The sequence below is a fragment of the Emys orbicularis genome, chromosome 2 (genome assembly GCF_028017835.1).
Source record: "Emys orbicularis isolate rEmyOrb1 chromosome 2, rEmyOrb1.hap1, whole genome shotgun sequence".
NCBI lineage: Eukaryota > Metazoa > Chordata > Testudines > Emydidae > Emys > Emys orbicularis.
The window spans coordinates 214,799,765-214,819,349 of NC_088684.1; the positions used below are offsets into that span (position 1 = coordinate 214,799,765).

The following is a 19,585-nucleotide window of genomic DNA, read 5'->3' on the forward strand; positions in this document are numbered from 1 at the left end:
ATCTTACTCCAGGAGTAGTCCCACTGAAACGAATGGAGAAATAAGGTATTACTCAGCTAACGGTGGCAGAATCTGACTCTCAGTTGATGATATTCTGATATATACATTTCTCCCCCCCCCCCCCCCATCCTTAGCCTAGAACTGAGAGAGCCCAATCCTGAAAGGTGATAAAGTGCTTCCTACACATTGCTGAGCATGCTCAACTTCACTTTGCAGAATTGGGCCCAGCTGATTTTTTTTTTCCCCCCCCCTTCACCCAATGTCATGAGAGGGGCATTTTGTCCCACAAAGCAATAGCTCTCAGCATCCCAGTCAATCACCTTCTGTCACTATTTCCAATGACAACAGCAACGTCCAGGTGCAGCAGTCACTCTGTCGTGAGGACAGATAGGGCTCTTTCAGAGCTATTGATCATGCTGTTCCCTGTTTCTTGTGGTAGAGGATGCAAGAAAGCAGGCAGATTGCTCCATTTGCCTGGAGACCATGAGACAAGCAACTTTCACATCTCCCCACTCTCCTTTCATCCACCTCTCTTTCTTTCTTCCTCTCTCTCCTATGCACACACTCTCTAAGGTTGTCTAGATTAGTGGAGGAAACTTTTGCTGAGTGTTTTTTAACACCTTAAAATATTAATCTGCATTAACAATTTACTACATATCCTCATTTGCCACAATGTGAGTAGAAATAAACAGAACCGAGCAATAGCAGATTTTTATGCTGAGATTGTTCAGCCAGGCACAGGTTTAATCAGTTGCACAAGCAAGCGTAGTCAGTGGGGAGGGTGTTGGTTTAACATCTGCAGGGGAGAACTACGATACGATTAGTAGTGATGGGCAGGTTTCCAATCCAATGCCTCAGTTTGCCCTGACTGCCCTGCTCTAGCCAGAAACCAGGCAAGGCTCTGGACTCTGATTTTGGCCCAGGGCTTGGTCAGATCCGCAAACACCCCTACAGAGCACAGCAAACTGATATTTATGACCCATCCATTAGGTGAATGCCTCTGCATGTACTTCATTGTGACTGCTGCCCTTTGGGACGATGCCACTGGAATAAGGTTGGCAAGCAAGTCCTCTAACAAAGGCCAGAAAGGATGGTTGGTTAGGGCTGTTCAGCAAGTTATTGAGCAAGTGGGGTAGTTTAGCTCTGAAGCCCCAATATCCCCAAAGACTTACAGCCTGCAGATGAGTGAGTGAGGAATATTATTAAGGACTGGTAGTCACTGCACTAGTATTGAGAGAAATATTCCTATGCTAGTGCCCTTGACTCTGAGGCATGATGGGGGGTTTTACTGGTGATTTCAGCAGGAGCAGAATCCGCTCCAAGATGTACAAGGACCAGAACATGGAACTGGGGGGCTCAGTATGCAGCTGTTGAACAACGGGGGGGGGGAGGGAGGGAGGGTAGGAGGGATGCTGATGCAGCGGTAGTGCTATACACAAGAAGGCTGAGCCAGGTGTAGTAACACGTAAGGACCAAATCCTGCCAGGTGCTGAGCACCCTCGACTCCATTTACCGTAATGGAAGTGGAGGCTGCTCAGCTCTGCACAGGATCCAAGCCTGTAGTGCTTGCAGCCACACCCAGTAGGTGTTTGAAAAAAGCAGTTGCAATCTAAGATTGCGCCAAGGTACTTGGGTGGAAAGCAACTATAGTAAATTGGCAACTAATGAACATCACTGACTATTCCTTGTAAACTAAAGTATTCTGACCGGAGAATATATGAATAACTTCATAGGGATGAGGCATAAATGCCAGGCCTGGCACTACTGCTCTATCCTCAAGAGATCAGTAATCCCATGGCTAAGTTTTATTAGTGATACTGACTTTCAGAAAGCCACTGGTATGCATGCATTTCTGGTCATAATGTGGGGAAGATGTGAAAACACTAACAAGAACTGGACTCTCTTTTAAACACAATAGACTCCTCAGTCATTTAGGGCAACATCTGAGTGATGCAGAATAGAGTGATTGGGTTATTTTGGGCTGCAGTCAGATCAGAGGAAAAGCAATCTCACAAGAAGTCTGCTTGTTGTTAATTTAAAAATATACCCATGGAAAACTAGTCAATGACACTCAAGTACAGGACAACTTACTGATCAATAGATATTGGTGGCTTCTTCTTGGGTTTAAACTGACACTCTCCTCTCTAACACTAAGAGGGGAGGGAAATGAGAGAATGAAAAGTTACTCTGTGGAAAGCCTCTCTTGGCCTGTCATTCTGCTGTGAGTTACACTGGAGAAGATTTCTCTGAACTGACAGAAAATTCAGCCTCCGGTTCCACATGGTGTCTTGTTTCTCATGCGAGCAATCCCAGAGCCCTCATCATTGGGGAAATGGAGGATTGTCCTACTTTCATTGTTAAAGTTCTATAAATTATGAGTGATGTGAACTTTTTTTTTTTTCCTCCTGGTGTGTTTACAGAGAGCTAGGCGGCAGCATTAAGCAATTGGGAATGGAGTGTATATGTTTGTGTTTTTGAAGCTAAAGTGTACTGAATAATTGCTCACCTACCTGTTTTAACTTGTACTGTTTGATCTTTGTCAGTCTGAATGAATTCAAGATGCTTTTTGTTCCTGTTATTTGGAGGAAGATATTTACTGGTTGTTTTAAAGTCTGATGTACATTTTCATCTCTGAGTTACTTATTTGCCAAGGCCCTCTTCCCCTCAGATTTCACTGGAAAGTGTGTGGGTGTAGAGGGCTGCCTTTTCAGCAGCATCTCCTCCTAACCCTGGAACCCCATGGAACTCCCTCTACAAGTACTCTGCAGGATTTGGAGGGATGGTAGTGGCAAGAGCTTGTCCTCATCACGTTCTCCCCTTCCCAGGCTGTGGATATCTGAACCTATGCTGATGCTGCTAGTAGTGGCCCCAGGTCTGCACCTGTCTCTGCCGGGGGTTTTATGCAGGCCAGGGAACCTGAAAGCTATGCTGTCAGGGGAGAGGGAGGACCAGGACCTCTGAGGAACTGTGGATTTCCTTCCTCAGGGACCATGGAGATCTGTGGGGTCAGAGGCTCCACTCCCTGTCCTCAAACACCTCCCTCAAGGGAAGAATGCCAGGAAACGCTTAGCCTGCAAGGTGCTGAGCAGCCTACCTCCCACTGACTTCATGGGGAATTGAGGGCACTCAGCACTCTGCAAGACCAAGCTTTCTGCAAGGTCAACCTGGCAGACTTTCCTGGGCCACCTGTACCTTTTGCCATGGGCATTTTGGCAGGAGAGGAAGAGTAGGTCTTAAGCAGTTTAAAGCTGCCTCTGTGGAGAGGTAAGAGCAAGATGGAGCTATCACAAAAAGTGTGACACATTCTGGCTTATTACATGGCTTATAAACATCATCTCTCTTCTGTTAATGTGCATGTGCAATCTTTTGTTAAATGAGCTCTTGAAAGCAGCAGTATGCTCTGAAAGTTAGTCTAGTCTTTACCTGTGGAAAGAGCTTTGCTCTTTTAATTACCTTTCAGGGTAAAGGATGTTTTGAAGTCTCCATTTTGCATATGATTATTCATTACAGCCAAATAATTATTTAAATAAAAAATATCTAGGGTTTGCTTTCAAAAACCAAGGTTTAAAAGATTTTTAACTCAGCTCCTGCTTTTAAACACATACATTCTCTATTATTTAGAAGACTGATGTTGGCTTAAATTTGGATTTTTGCATAAAACTTGGGGCAAGACGAAAAACTGCAGTGAAGACATTTGTGTGTGTTTTAAAATAACAGCATGAAAAGTAGTTAGGGTCTAAAAGATTCACAAAACTGCAGTGGCTACTAAAAGAAACTGAAGGCCCAATCCTGTGTCACTGAAATCCAATGGAGATTTGTCATTTATTTCAATGGGAGCAGAATTGGGTCCTTGTTTAAAGAACACTTACACTTGCTACCAGTTTTCCTTTTTTCATAACTTCACCATGTTGGCCTGATCCTGCAGATGCTCTGAATGTAGAACTGCTATTGACTTTGGCAACAGTTCTGCTTGTGGGCTGGCTGCCGAACTGATCCTGATGCTAAGAGATCTCTCTATCCTTTGAAGGGTTATGCTTGTATTTAACTTTATGTATATGAGTTGTCTTATTGGAGTTAGTGGGCCTACTCACATACCCTGAAGTAAAGTGTGTGTGTACAAGTTTTTGCAGGATCAGGGCCAAAATTATTTAATGTATAAATGATGCAGGCATGGGAATAAATGGTATACAATTTGTTTTAAATGGTCATTTAAATATATTGGGGCTTCTTTGTTTAAGTAACTTAAACAGTGGGTGCTCATTTAAAAAAAAAAAGGCCTGTTGTCAAACAATGCTCTTGTTTTGGGTGGGAGACACAGGGCGCTTATGGTAATGGAGGAGCCAAAGGTCTTTGTGGGGGGAAATTGTTCATCATATTACCATAAAATTAGTTAACAGATTTTTTTGAGATTTCCCCCACACACTCTATAGAGTGGACACAGCTCTGCTCCCTCTAACTTCAGGGCAAGGAGTATCAGGCCCCAAAAGCAAAACACTGTGTATCCTTTTTCTGTCTTTGTGTATGTCTGTGGAGTTATAGGGGGATTGTGCTTTGTATAATAGAACGGCCAGGTGTATTATGCCACTGAGACCTCACCATGGTGATAGCAAGTATCTCTAGGGTTTCCGGGCAAGCTTTTGTAGGTGAATGTGGGATTCAGTGGTCCTTGCTTATACTGGGCTGCATTATTGTGTAACACTGATGAAGTCAATGTCATTGCAATAGGGATGGATTGGGTCAACAACATATGCTGCCCCCATCCTAAAAGACTGACTGAACCTCTGAATCTGGCAGTGAGAGTCAGAAGACTTTCCCTTCTCCCATCACATGGCAAGTCCACTTTCTATGACACTGGCTATATGGCACTGTTGTGTACACCTAAGAGAAGCAGATCTAGCATTCTGCGTTCTCTGGTGGGCTTTGGAAATACCCACCTTTTGAAACAGCCCCTCAGAGGGCTCATAGGGAAATAAACTGACTGAGGAGAATCAAAATTCAGGCTTCTCTACCACTAAAATTCCTGAGCCCACTAAAAGGGAAACAGGAGATCATGCAGCAGAGTGCACCACCTGCCAGCCTGAGGAAAGAAGTTAGGCATAATTTCTGCCGTATGTGGAAAATATATAATCTAGTGCCGTTAGATGATAGTTACCTCACGGAGATTGTGTCCCGTATGCTCTAGTGTTTGCTGCAAAGATGAATGAATAACTTGCTTCCAGAACTATTTTTATGCCCTTACTAATAGTGACCCTTATTCCCAATGCAGCTGGTCTGCAGTATACACCCACACTTGAACTCAGGCACACACAGGAATTACACTGCTTTCTACTCCAGAAAGTAAATCCAGAACCCAGGTTGAAATACTGAATGGTACTAATTTTTGTTGCCTTAAAACTCAGATCCAGAAGAGAGTGTACTAGAACTGCTGTTGGTGTAACTAACCTCGGCTACATGTGAAAATGGGTTTCCCCCCCCCCCCCTTCTATGCTGTTAAATATTTATAATGAAGGCCTGTAGCAATGGCAAACCTTTTGGCCTGCTGTGATTTCAGTGATTAAAAAGAATATAATACAATAACTCTGAGTCTGAATTCTTTTCTCACATGATTACTGTATATTACTTTAGTCAGGTCAGAAATTGAGGGGGAGCAATTTATATTGTAAACTGAGGGATAGGGTCAGCTGGATCTGTAATGAAAAACAAATATTTGATGAAACAAAACTTTTATCTTTATACTTCAGCATACACAGATTCCAACCACAATTCATCCCCCATCCCTCCCCTACCCCAATTTCAACATAGAAACCTAGCTCAGACTTAGTCCATCTTTTTAGTAACTGTGTGCTCTGTCCCTGTAGCAGTCTCCCACAAGCAGTTATTGTTCTAAGGTTTCCTTCTGAGTGCTAGCTACATCCTCCTGCTCTCCTTGGTACTATAAATATTTTCCTAAAAGCATTCTTGATCTTTTGAAAAAAGTTCTTTAGAATATGTTTATTCTGAAGTGTCTCATTTATTTTTCACACCTGACTTAAAGGTATGTCGTCTTTTCTCTCATGCACAGATCTCCTCCCTGTTATTTTGAGACACTTCATTTTGAAATTGGTCCAGTGTCACCTTGAAGCATCAGATGTTGTCTTGAGCACAAATATTTCCCTAGTTGTGCCTCACCCTCCCAACCTACAGACTGGAATTCCCTGTTCACTGAAAAATCTTCAATTTGGGACTTTTTCACTTTTCAACATGATTGACACTGGCAGGGTACTACCTACAATTATGCCTGTAAGGAACTATTTTCCATTTTTTGGAGAGAAAATAGGGAGAAAAACCAGCTGCACCAGTTTGTTGATACATGGGGTTATCGCCACACCATGGGTGTATTGTTAGGTACAAATCTAAGGCTATTTACCTATTTTTTATTGGGACTAATAATTACATGGTCAGACTGCAGTACCACTTTAAAGTGCCATATAACTTCTGTTACTAGTCTACTACAGAATTACTATTGTTAAAGGAGAAAACTTACAGAAATAATGTGTGTGAATAACCTGATAGCCTGGCAGAACTGAAGAAGCCTCACTGACTTGTCAACTCCTAACTAGACCCTCCTTCTCTGCCATTACTTCTGAACTTTCCCTGCAACAGACTGGAAGTCCTCTGGATGACTTGGCTATTCTGTGATCACAGGGTCCGATGACAGCTTGAGTAGCCACACACAAGCTGGCTTTAATCTAGCTAGCTCAGGTCCCAGAGCAGTGAAACCGTGGTGTGTGCAGGTTTCAGTGCAGGCAGTACAAGCCTGCCCAGAACCCTGGGTAATTACTCCTGGGACTATCCTGTGCTGAAGCAGCTTTGCTGCTCTGGGACCTGAGCTAGCTAAATTAATGCTTCTCTACAGTGGTGTGAGTAGAAATCATTTCTTGCTGGTACTGCACTCATGGGAGGGACACAAGGGGGGGCACGTGACCCCCCAAGTGACCCTCCATGTGACTCCTCCCCAGCCCGCAGCTCCCATGCTCTCCCTGTCCCCTCCGACACCCCCTTACCTGTCTAAAATTTTACAACTGCATCTGTTAACTTGCTATACAGGTTTTTAGGTTTGCAAATCCGTGAACCTCTGCCTGTTTGAGATTTTATTATTATTTTATATTGCTGATCATAATGTGGGAGGGTATCCTCTCCATCCTCTGCTCATGAGGTTATGTATGTGTGTCTTGTAGCAATCTTCTGAACACCAGTTGGAAAGTATTTTCTTTTCAGCAAGTGTGGACCGATTCTTTTCTCTTTTTCAGGTACACACTGATTAACACAAAACAATGGGGGCTGTTAAACTTTCTTCAAATTCCATAGAAAATTAAGTTTAGCTATATTTTCCAGTACAGTGATGAAATGGGTGTTTGTATGTACAAACATCAACATGCTTAACTACTCACTTTCCCCCCAAATATGTAGTATTCAGTCTGTTTATATGGAATATGGAAGTTGGGTGAGGAGCCATTTCAGCATATGTATGACTTATTAAAAGACAAATTTTAAGTAGAACTGTATCCTAAACTGCTTTATGGTATTGTAGCCAAACATTGCATTTCAATGGGGGATTCAACTTCCTTTATAGGAACTGAACAGACTCCTGAAACTCGTACCACAAACGTGGTCCATGGACATGCAAAAAATCCCATTATCTTCAATGGAATTGATCAAATGATTAAGGGTTTACAGGATTAGGTTCCAAGTTTGTAAATTATTCTGGGTGAAACTGACAATGCCTGAGCTGTCAGATCAGAAGGAGCTTCATTTGAATAAAGGTGGGCAGATGTGTCATGAGTCTTAGCTCCATTGCTAAGATGAGGAACATATTTTCTGCAAAGTTCTTGGCAGATTCCTGAGGCAGCTGGTTTAAGGTTGTCAGTGTCCGGCATTATAATCTTCACTTATAGTTCTCTCATTCACAAAGCTGGAAAATGAGGCATTTGTTTTCTTTATTTTGCTGCTCCAGTTCCAGTTAACAACATTCATATTAGACTAGTATGGCTGCAAAAAAGAATTCTGTGTACACTGGGGACAACACTTGATTCCTGTCAGGATGCAGAACTGGGCTGATATCAGAATCCAAACATCCTCTGGTCAATGCAAGCAGAGGCATTCCTCTAATGATTTGGACTTGATCTGATGCAGTTTGGATGTCATGGATAATTCAGACCACTGGGGAGAAACAGAATCAAAAACAAGTTTTAAACACCTTCCGTGTCTTCCCTCCCCCCCCGCCCCCCCTTCCACTCTTGAGGACTCCTGACCATCTTAACAGCACAATACATATGCTAACAAACTTAAACAAAGCCTTTGTTTAAGTTTGTTAGCATATGTATTGAGGTCCAGATACACGCCCTGATTGTGGGAGCCCTGGGCTCCTGGGACCCCTACAACAAGCCAGTACTGAGAGTGTGCGGAGTCGGTCGACACTACGCCCGGCTCATGAGACAGCTCATGGTGTCTGACACCATCAGGTGGTCCAGAGACATCTATATGGACACATCACGGGACACTGTTAATACCACGTTGAGACATCGAGACCACCGACCAGGGAAATAACCCACTTCCTTCCCTGATAAACCAAGGGATGCACCCCACCCATGTACTTATCCACTACACTGATACTGACTTGGACTCTTAATACATTTCATGGGTGGCGTACCGGAGCCCACTTATCCACTGATGCTTTAAAAACTCCTGCCCCCCAATCTGGGTCTATGCTGGTTATGTGATATGTATGTATCTCGTGATCCTTGTAACTGATACCTGTAATCCCTCATAACTCAAGCCTGACCCTAGATGTACAGTACCTTCCTTCTTAACTTGTGTATATTTAATTTTAAACATTAACTTTAATAAAAATTTTAATGCTGTTAAAGCCAGGTAAAGAATAAATGCCCTCCCTAGCCGTGTTCTGCTCCTTTAAGGAGCAGAGCGCAGCCCCTCCCCTCCCTCCGAGGGGGGGGTAGCCCCTAGTCTTTCTGGTACCCTGTGCCCACTAAAAATCTCTTGCCGGTACTGTGTACTGGAGGGTACTGCCCTACTTGCACATATGGCAATTCAGTGTGCAGCAACCTGGAGTGTAAACCTGCGCAGTAGATCAAAGCTCACCAGGGAACTTTTAGCATGCAGCAAGCAGGACCCACGCTGCCAGTTAGTGAATAGCAGGCTAGTGGGCTGTAGTTTCACACCCCAGCTTGATGTGCACTAAATTGCCATATAGACAAGCCCTTAGTCTGACACCACCCCACGCTGTGAAAACACTTCCCCCTCTTTCTGCCTCCCCACCACCTTGGTCTTGTCTGGCTGGCTAGTCCCGTTTCCTTCTGAACTCCATCACTCATGTTCCTTCCTGACCCTCAAATATCCCCTACCCGACTCCTCACTCCCCCCCCCCCCATTTTCCCCACCTCAGAGGCTGGATTAGAAACCAACAGTGGGAAATCTTGTCACAGCGAATCAGTGAGGATTTCTGACAGCAAGGAGGCAGGGTGGCATTCACTCCAGGCAAGCTATCCCTTGCTAACATCCTAGCCAACCCTGACAAACCTTTAGGAACAGCCCAGCTCTAATGGTATGTGTCTAACAATTAGCCAGTTTAAAGGTTAAAAGCTGACATACTGCCAAGCAATGAGACTAGCTCCGTACTCTAATTGAAGTAGGCAGATAGGAAGGATGTTGTGGTGGCATGAAGTAGAAGTCAGCTTCTAGCCCCAGCTCTCTCATGCATTTCCGGTGTAATGCTGGGATTTTTCAAAGGTGTTGATATCAGTAGGAGTTGCAGGTGCTCAGCACCTTTGAAAACCAAACCATTGACCAGTCTATTTCCTAGTTTCCCCATCTGCAAAATGAGGACAGTATTTCCCTACCTCAAAAGATCATTGTGATGCTTAATTCTTTATTCTTTGACGGACAGGTTCCACACAGATGTGTGCAGCGGGGAAATGGCTCTCAAAGCAAAGGACAATAGCTCTGAATGTTAGTAGGATCTTTCATTCAGTTTCCCTTCCCCCCGCCAATTAATTTGTAAAGCCCTTTTAACTACAAAAGCTAGCTGGGAACATGGCAGTTGCAGTCCCAGATCAGACAACAGGTTCAGCTAGTCTGGAATCCTGCCTGCCGAGATGGCCAGTGCCTGAGGCTTCCGCACCTAGGTGTTTGTGCAAAGGCTTTCTTGGTAGTGGCAGGAGGAGATTCCTTTCCAACCCCTTCCTGTGATCAACCACCACCCTGGATCATGTGGCCTGGATGCTCTTGAAGTCTCCGGCTTGGCTCTCACACTTGCAAATGTTATAAAATGGGAGTTACCTGTGATACTCCCTATATTCCTTTCCACTCTGATGAGCGAAGAAATGCCAACAAGAGGGATCTGTCACTGGGACAGCCAGCTTTGGGGTTTGTTTCCCCATTCTACTTGATAGCTGGAACCCTGCCAAAATCAAGAGTCGGGGAGGGGGTCGGTGGGGTCGGGATCTATCAGATTCTCTGCCCCCTTTCCAAATCTGCGAAGCAAACAGGAGCAAGCTACGGGCGCCAGTGTCTGTGTAATTTGCACATCTTCCCCCTCCACACTGTGGAATACCCTTGAGCAGTAATATGCAGTGTTGTTATGTTGGTTGGTCCCAAGATATTAGAGAGACAGACAGAGTGGGTGAGGTAAGACTTACCTCACCTGCTCTTGAGCAGTAATGTCAGGGGTGTGGCAAGTTACACACACAAGAGTGAGGTGTAAATATCACATGAGAGGGGAATGACAGTAGATTTAAAATCACGTGGGCTCATAGCTACACAAAGGTGGCATCATCATGTCGAGATACAATGTCCCAGGCTCAGGGTGGTGATTGGGGGTGGGGGAGGAGAATGGGGAGGTATAACAACATATGGAGGCAGATAATGACACAGGCATGACATAATGTCACATAAGGAATATAAGCAATAGTGGGGTTATACTGACACAGGGAAGGTGTGACACACACAAACACGTGAGGTTGTATGTTGGCATATAGAGAACAGGCACAAGGAGGCTGTCTGAAGGATAGGGTTATAATGGTGCAGGTGGGTGATGGAATAAGCACAACAGCATGACTGGCGGGAGGGTAGGATGGAGTAGCTGGGGGTGTGTGGCAGGGTGAGTGGGGAGGGGGGTCTATGGAGGGGTGTATGGTGTGGGGAGGGGCGTATGGCAGGGTGAAAAGAGGAGGGCGGTAAGGGATGTACAGAAGGTGAGTGGCGTTGGGGTGTACCGTCGGCAGGGGAAGTGGGTATATGGGGGTATATGGCAGGGGGAGTGGGGCAGGGGTACAGGGTGTATGGAAGGTGAGTGGTCTGGGTGTACAGGGGGCTATGGCAGAGTGAGTTGGGAGGGGGTACACGGGGTCACACTAGGGTGTGGGGATGTATGGAAGCAGAGTGGCGTGGGGGTGCAGGGGTTGTACAGCAGGGTGAGTAAAGAGGGAGTAGGGGGGTACAGAAGGTGAGGATGGAGGTGTAGGCGGGGTGAGGCGGTGCGGGGGGTACAGAAGGGGCGAGGGTATCGGGGTGCGTGTATGGAAGGTGCGTGGTGTGGGAGTACAGGGGGGGTACACCAGGGTGAGAGGGGAGCAGGTGAGGGGTATGGAGGTGTACGGTAGGACGAACGGGGTGCGGGGGGGTACCAAACGGGAGGGGGTATGGGAGTGTATGGAAGGTGAGCAGTGTGGGGGTATAGAGGTGTACAGCAGGGTGAGTGGGAAGAAGGTACAGAAGGTGTAGAGAAGGTGAGTGGTGTAGGGAGGGATTCAGGGTGAGTGGGGAAGGGGTGCTGTATGCCATATATCTCTATGGGGTGACTGCTTGGGCTGTAGGAGACTGCAGGAGGCAGGAGCAGTAAAATCAAGGTGCCTTGGCAGGAGTCGGGGGAAAAAAAGTACAGCCGAGCCAGCCAGGAGTCGAACCTAGAATCTTCTGATCCGTAGTCAGACGCGTTATCCATTGCGCCACTGGCCCTGCATATACTAAAGTATTCCGCACTCGATCTCTAACTACTCATTGACCCCGCCCCCACACACAAAGACCACTAATGGGCGGGAGTTCGGATCCAGGGGTGGGACTACGAAGGGAATTGCAGCCAATCAAAGTCCCTCTGTGTCTCCGCCCATCGCCCGGCCCCTCTCCTCACTAGCTCCCTAGGGGGCGGAGCTACAACTCCACGCTTGGCCAATCCCTGGCCGTTTCGTCGAAACGTCTCACGCCCCTCTTCCCCCCACCCCAGCGGGAGCCTTACAGTTACGCTCTCTCCTGATCACTAGGGTGGCTCAGTGGGCGGGGTCAGAGCCGGACCCGCAGCCAATCACAGCAGCGCCAGTCATTCCCTTCCGAGTCTGGAGCCCGGCTGCCGCAAGGTGTTTGGTTAGGTTTGTCCTGTGCGAGGCCCCGTTCTCAAGACCGAGACGCGTCAGGGTCAGAAAGACGAGAGTCCAGGACGCAGAACGGAGCCGAGCCGGCAGCGGCGGGGCAGCCGGAGGGGGGCGATGGCGGCGACCGCGGGGGCCTATGAGAAGCTGAAGCTGTGAGTGACCCGGGGAAGCCACGCAGTCACCTGCCCCCCCCATCTCCCCAGTTACCTGGAGCCGCCGGGCAGCGACTCCCCGCCCCGCCCTCCCCAGCGCCCGTTGGCCGCCTCCCTGCCCCCGGCGGCTTCATCCATCCTGCGCGGAGTGGGGTGACCCGCCCCCCGGCGGGGCGGAGGGAGCCGGACACGCGCAGAGGCGGCCGGGTGCGGTCCGGCGGGAGCCGCGCGAGAGGGGCCGAGTCCCAGCCTGTGCCCCCACCCTGCGGCCGGGCTGGCAGGACCGCCTGGGCTGTGAGCTGCCCGGAGCAGGGGCACTGCGCTGCCTTCCTGCTTGTCCGCACAGGGGCCGGGGAGCTCTTAGCCCAGATGTTGTGCTGTGGGTGTATGCTCCTCTCCGGCCCCCTGGTGCACGGCCTGGCGATTGTGGGTCTCCGAGGCGTGGCTGCCCCGCTCGCTGAGCTGGGGGGAGAAAGGGAGACCACTGGCTTTTGTGGTTTTAAGGGGGATCCTTATGTCTCTTAACCAGGGGCTTGTTAAATCCTGGCATTTTCTGAATGAAGGAATTAAGCGGACACGCTCGTCGCTGCTTGGTGTCCTGTTTTGATCGGCTAATTAAACAGTTGACTTTTCATTTACCTGCCTTGTTACTTTTCAGGAAAGTTTTGGATCTGTAAACAGTGCCTGGTGCAAGGGAACAAACCAAAGCTGCTACTTGATTGCCTGTTGGGTAACTACCTCAGTAAAGCAAGTAGTGATACCCAGGAGCCTTCTGGTGAATATATGAACACTAACGTTTTGGAAATAGCTTTAGTGTTGCAATATTATTTGCCAACAGTAAGTTCCTTAGGCATCACTACCTGCTTTCTTGCACCGCTCTGTTGTCAGTTTGTCAAATGAAGTAAACAGCAGTAATTTCTGGTTTCTTTTTCTTTCAGTTTTGGGGCATGCATGTGTTTTTTTTGTTTTGTTTTTAAGGAGCTTGAGGCATGATTTCCCCATAAAAACTTTTAACCTTCTGATTTGTTTACTTTTTTGTAATATAATGGGGAGAACAGAACCTCTTATGCTTTCATGTGCCAGATGACATTTAAATGCTTGTTTCATTCAGCCAATAAAATTACATTAGACCCAATATTGAGTAAGACTAAGGAGGCATGTGTTAGAAGACCTTATTTTTGGCACTTGTAATTTCCTGGAAAAATTATACTTTATACTGAAACTTTTCATGCTTGGCCTAAACCCAAAGGTGAAGTGTGTGTGTGTGTTTTGGGCGGGGGAAGAGGGGAGGGAGGAAGGAAGGGGTAGGAAGCTCTGTATTCTTATAAAGGTATTTGAGGTATTTCACATGTTTGGAGAACAAAAGTCTGTGCTGGGTATGAACTTCTTAAAATTAAGCCAGTTGTGTTGTCTTGTGGCGAAAACAGCATCCAAATGATATTTTAAGCCTCACTTTTGGACAATAATTAGTCAAACAAAATTTAACCAAAATTTCTGAAGCTAAAACAGTCTCCTTTTGGATCGAGAACAAATATAAGGAATTTTAGCCCACTGTTTAACGCTGTATATAATCTTAATTATATAATTATAGCATTTGACCTGTTTGTTCTGCTATGAGTATATTTATTGGCGAGAGAGCTGTTCTTGGGGGATTTGTTTAATCCCTGTTATAGATTTGTTGACTCTGGCACTTGTAGTCTGAGTTGTGATTAAATTCAATGCCAGGAACAGAAGAGAGTTTTCCTGAGGTGTCATTTTGTGAAAATTATAGTCCCTGATCCTACAGGCACTTACGAAAGTGAAGCCAATGGTACTACAGGCATATTTAAAGTGAATCAAACACAAGTATTTGCATAATCAATGTCATAGTGATCACTGAGTCTTAAAGACTGTTGAACAGAATACACTAGGGCCTGGTCTACACTACCCGCCTGAATCGGCGGGTAGAAATCGATCTCTTGGGGATCGACTTATCGCGTCTCGTCAGGACGCGACAATCGATCCCCGAATCGACGCGCTTACTCCACCAGCGGAGGTGGGAGTAAGCGCCGTCGACTGGGAGCCGCGGCAGTCGATTTTGCCGCCGTCCTCACAACAGGGTAAGTCGGATCTGATACGTCGAATTCAGCTACGCTATTCGCGTAGCTGAATTTGCGTATCTTAAATCGACCCCCCCCCTGTAGTGTAGATGTAGCCTAGGAAGCAGGTATGTTTGCAGAGTGCCTCAAAGAAACTCTTTTTGATGTTGTGTAGTTAGTCTTAAATCCGCATCAAAGCTCTTAAATGAATATTAGTCATGGGAAAATCATTTACTATTCAAAGAAGATGATTTGTTTTCTTCCTAAACTTGAGCAACATAAATTATACTGTATTTAACTTCTCAAAAGATTGCATACACACAACTAAACATTTTTGTATTATGTCATTCTGAGTTGTTATCCATTTTCAACTGGAACAGATAAAATATTTCCATGAAAATTACTGTTAACCTGCAGTTAACAACAATATTTAGGGTTCATTCTCTACTACAGGGATTTTAATCTAGTAGAAAGAAAGTCTGCATATATTCACTGTAGCAGGGTTTCATTGGATGGACCATTATTGATAAAATTTCCGATTCCAGTTATCAAAAACCAGTTTCACAAAATTCTACTCGCTTGCTTGCTTGCTCACTCATCAAAAAATGTACTTCAATTTGACAAACACTATATTTTCATTATTGTTATTACATTCATTGTGAGGGTGAATAAGCAGAATGATATGCCTGGAATGGTAAATCAGCTTTTATTATCATAGAAAAACAGTAACAAAACCACCTCCTTATGATCAAAGTCATTTTAATCCTGTGGAGGGAGGGCCTGGTCTGACCAGAAAGGAGTGTATTAAAAAAAAAAAAAAAAAAAAAAAAAAAAAAAAGCCGAACTTGTGTGTGGTGTGTGTTTTTTGTTTTTGTGTAGAGGTGGACAAATTGGTGATTTACAGCTGGCATAAGCCATTGAATTAAGAAATTTTCTAGACGTTCCCAGAACTCTGCTTTGGTTAGAGGTGTGGGGCAAACAATTACACCTCTAGATTCAAGACTAAACGTTAAGGGGAATGGATGCATGATGTTTCTAGCATAAGGCGGTGGCCAATATTCGTCGCTTTATTTAAAAAGAATGCTGAGCTAATGTGATCAATTTTTTATTAATTTTCATAAACAAAAAATACAGATGGTATTACAACTACATATAGCTAGTACGTTACCAAATATCACACATTTCACAGGATATCCAATAAAATTATGCAATTATATAACTTCACTTGTCACAGTTGCAAGATCATACAATACAAAATCAATATTACACAGACATAACATGTTAAGGGGGGATAATAATAAAAAGACATTCAAATAGGCAAAAAAAAAAAAAAGAGGAGGGGCAGGGGAAGAGGGAAAGGAAAAGAGAGGTCAAGTGGAATGCTGTTGTTTGAGCTATCTCAGCATTCTTTATCCAAGTGTATCAAGAAATAGAGACCCAATTTCTTTGAATTCTCATAATTGTTTTCTACATTGATAAGCTATTCTTTCTTTGGCTGCTAACTCATATAGGTCTGAATACCACTGCTCTATTCTTGGCATAAGTCTACTCCTTTTTTGTAAAATCATGTGCTTGATGAACATTTACAGCCCTCAAGAACCAAAATATTTGTGGTGAAGTTGAACCCACTGCAGCAGGCACATAACCTATGATGTAACTTCAGCTGAGATTTGGTTGCTGAAGCCAAGCACTATTTTTACTCTTGTGTCCACCTCTTTCCATGGTGTCTGACTGTTGGGCAGTCCCATAACATATGCATGAGGGCTCCTTTTTCTTTATTACAGAGCCAACAAACATCTGAAGACAGGGCCCCCATCTTGCACAACCTCTGGCACGCAATACATTTTGAATAGAATCTTTTGCTATATCAGGCATAGCTTGAGATCCACAGGACCATTTTTAACATTCTGTAATATGCCCTGCCATTGGGGAACTTTTAAGGGCTGTGACTCTGATAACTCTCCTTCCCATACTTTCACAAAGAACTTCAGACAAGTGGAGTTCCTCTTCAGTAGTAACGCATACATAGTGGACATAGGCCTGGATAGTTTGTGAAACATTTCTAAAGTACCCAGTAGCTCTGGGACCTCTGGCAGTCCTACAGCATCTGGACCAAACTGATTTGTTAGCAAGTGTCTTAGTTGCAAGTACTGCTATTCTGTTGAGGGTGGCAGGTCATATCAGAAATGTAGGGTTGGAAGGGACCTCGAGAGGTCAAGTTCATCCCACAGCCCTGAGGCAGGACCAAGTAAACCTTGCCCATCCCTGACAGGTGTATGTCTAACCTGTTTTTAAAAACCTCCAATGATGGTGATTCCACAGTGTCCCTTGGAAGCCTATTCCAGAGCTTAACTACCTTTATAGTTAAGTCTTTCCTAATATCTAATTTAAAATTACCTTGCTTCAGGTTAAGCACATTACATCCACTGAAGGCAGGACAAGAAGTATAGAACAATTGATCACAGTCCTCTTTATAGCAGCCCTTAATATATTTGAAGACCATTATCAGGTCCCTCCTCAGTCTTTTCAAGACTAAATATGTCCAGATTTTTTAACCTTTCCTCACGAGACAGGTTTCCTAAACCTTTTATCATTTTTGTTACTATCCTTTGGACTCTGTCCAATTTTTCCCCATGCTTCCTAAACTTTGGTGCCCTGAATTGGATACAGTACTCCAGCTGAGGCCTCACCAGTGCCAAGTAGAGCAGGACAATTGCCTCCTGTGTCTGACATACTACTTTTCTGTTAATACACCCCAGAATATTTTCATTTTGCACACCTGCATCACGTTGTTGACTCAGATTCAATTTGTGATCCAGTGTAACCTCCAGATCCTTTTCAGCAGTTCTACCACCTAGCCAGTTATTCCTCATTTTACAGATGTGCATTTGATTTTTGCCTTCCTAAGTGAAGTACTTTGCACTGGTCTTTATTGAATTTTATCTTGTTGATTTCAGACCAGTTCTCCAATTTAAGGTCCTTTTGAATTCTAATCCGGTACTTCAAAGTGCTTGCAACCCCTTCCAGCATTGTGTCACCTACAGATTTTATAAGCATACTTGCCACTGTGTTATCCAATCATTAAGGAAAATACTGATTTTTCCAGACCCAGAAATTGCTCCTGCAGGACCCCACTAAATATGTTCTCCTAGTCTGACAGCAAATCTTTGATAACTTTGAGTACAGTCTTTCACCCAGTTGTGCACCTACTTTATAGTAATTTCATGTAGACCACATTTCCCTAATTTGCTTATGAGAATGTCATGTGGGATTTTGTGAAAAGCCTTACTAAAATCAAGATACATCACGTACTATTACTTCCAACCATCCAGAAATGCTGTCAAAGAAGGAAATTAGGTTGGTTTGGCATGATTTGTGTTTGACAAATCTATGCTGGCTATTCCTTATAACCTTATTGCACTCCAAGTGCTTATAAACTGATTGTTTAATAACTTGTTCCAGTATCTTTTTAGGTATCAAAGTTAAGCTGACTGGTCTATAATTCCACGGGTCCTCTTAGTACCTATAGGGGCATTAGAAAGGGGAACGTTTGCCCTTTTCCAGTGTTCTGGGACCTCCCCTATCCCCCATGAGTTCTCAAAGATAATTGCTAATGGTTCTGAGATTTTCAGCAAGTTCCTTAAGTACCCTAAGGTGAATTTCATCAGGCCCTGCTGATATGAATACATCTAATTTGTCTAAATATTCTTTAATCTGTTCTTTCCCTATTTTGGTTTCCGTTTCTCCCCCCTTGTTGTTAATATAAATAGTATTGCTTCAGTGTTAGAAGAGATACAAAGTTCTCATCCTTGACTAATTGGAAAATCCATATGATGCCCTTGCTCAGCCAGTTCCTCCAAATAGGTTTCTTTCCCAATTTGCAAGTCTGGGTTACCCCACATAGATGCTTTTGCATGACAGCAAGGATGAAATGGATACTTTTTGGCTAGGATAACTCCGACCCTTTGGGCAACCACCATTCTTGTAGGTCCCTTATTTTTCTCTACGGGACAAAAAGAGGAACCAAGCACACCTGCAGGGGGATGTATTGGCTGTATTAACATCTATTCATTTTCTACCCATGTGGGTATAAGGATGTTAGCATGCTGGAACCAATTTGACATGACATGATAAAAGCATAACAGATCTGGGAGCCCAATTTCCCCCCCCCCCCTCCATTGACTGTAGGGAAATGGACTTTTCTAAGTGATAGCTGAGCAACACCTAGAGTTAATTTTGGAGTTGAAATAGCTCCCCTGTGAATGGAAGACAGATTTGTTCTTCCTCTGGAACAAGTTGTGGATAAATTCCTCAGCAGAATGGAGCCCTATTCCAAGTTTTAAAATACTTGGTGGACACCTGTGGTCTGATGGGTTACGTTTACAAGTCTAGCAGCGTCTAGGGATAATGTCTATGTGAAAACTCAAATTAAATTTCCTGCCAATTCCTAGTGGGATCTATAGCTTTTGTATCCGCCTCTCACTAGCAGCTATCTAAGGGCCAAATCCTGCAACTGGATCTTTATAGGTAGACTCATGATTCTCTGTGGAGCCCTATTGAATGTTATGGTGTTTTGCAATTGCAGGTTCTGGCCCTAAGTTTGAAACTGGTTCCCCTGCATCCTCCTCCCAAGCTGCTGAAAGAGGAAAAGTACTTTGGGGAATATTCCCCTATTGCAAGCAGTGATATCAGCACAAAGGTAGATGGGGAACAACTGTACTCTACTATGATGTCATTTACTGCTGCTCAGATCAGGTCTAAATGACATTGGTAAAAACACTAGTGTCTGTCTGAACCATATCTATGCTAGTATTACCACTGGTGGAGCTGCACCGGTGGCTACTGAAAAGGTGGGAGACTGTCTGCGGGCAACAAGTCGTCTGTATTTCAGTTTCACTATCTTTCTCCATCTTCAGAGGTGAACTGGGGAGAA

At 44.6% G+C, this 19,585-nt stretch overlaps 1 protein-coding gene and 1 non-coding gene across 2 annotated transcripts in view; one reads left to right on the top strand and one right to left on the bottom strand.

Annotated features, from left to right (window-relative positions):
- Window positions 1-11,939: 11,939 nt before the first annotated feature.
- On the bottom strand, window positions 11,940-12,012 carry TRNAR-ACG (transfer RNA arginine (anticodon ACG)). Its single transcript has one exon. It is a non-coding gene; the product is annotated as a tRNA-Arg (tRNA).
- Window positions 12,013-12,536: 524 nt separating this feature from the next.
- The window catches only part of SACM1L (SAC1 like phosphatidylinositide phosphatase), a 59,260-nt gene continuing 52,211 nt past the window's right edge, over window positions 12,537-19,585 (top strand). Inside the window, exon 1 of the mRNA XM_065398898.1 lies at window positions 12,537-12,574. Coding sequence (XP_065254970.1) covers window positions 12,537-12,574 — 38 coding nt within the window. The remainder of the gene's footprint in view (window positions 12,575-19,585) is intronic.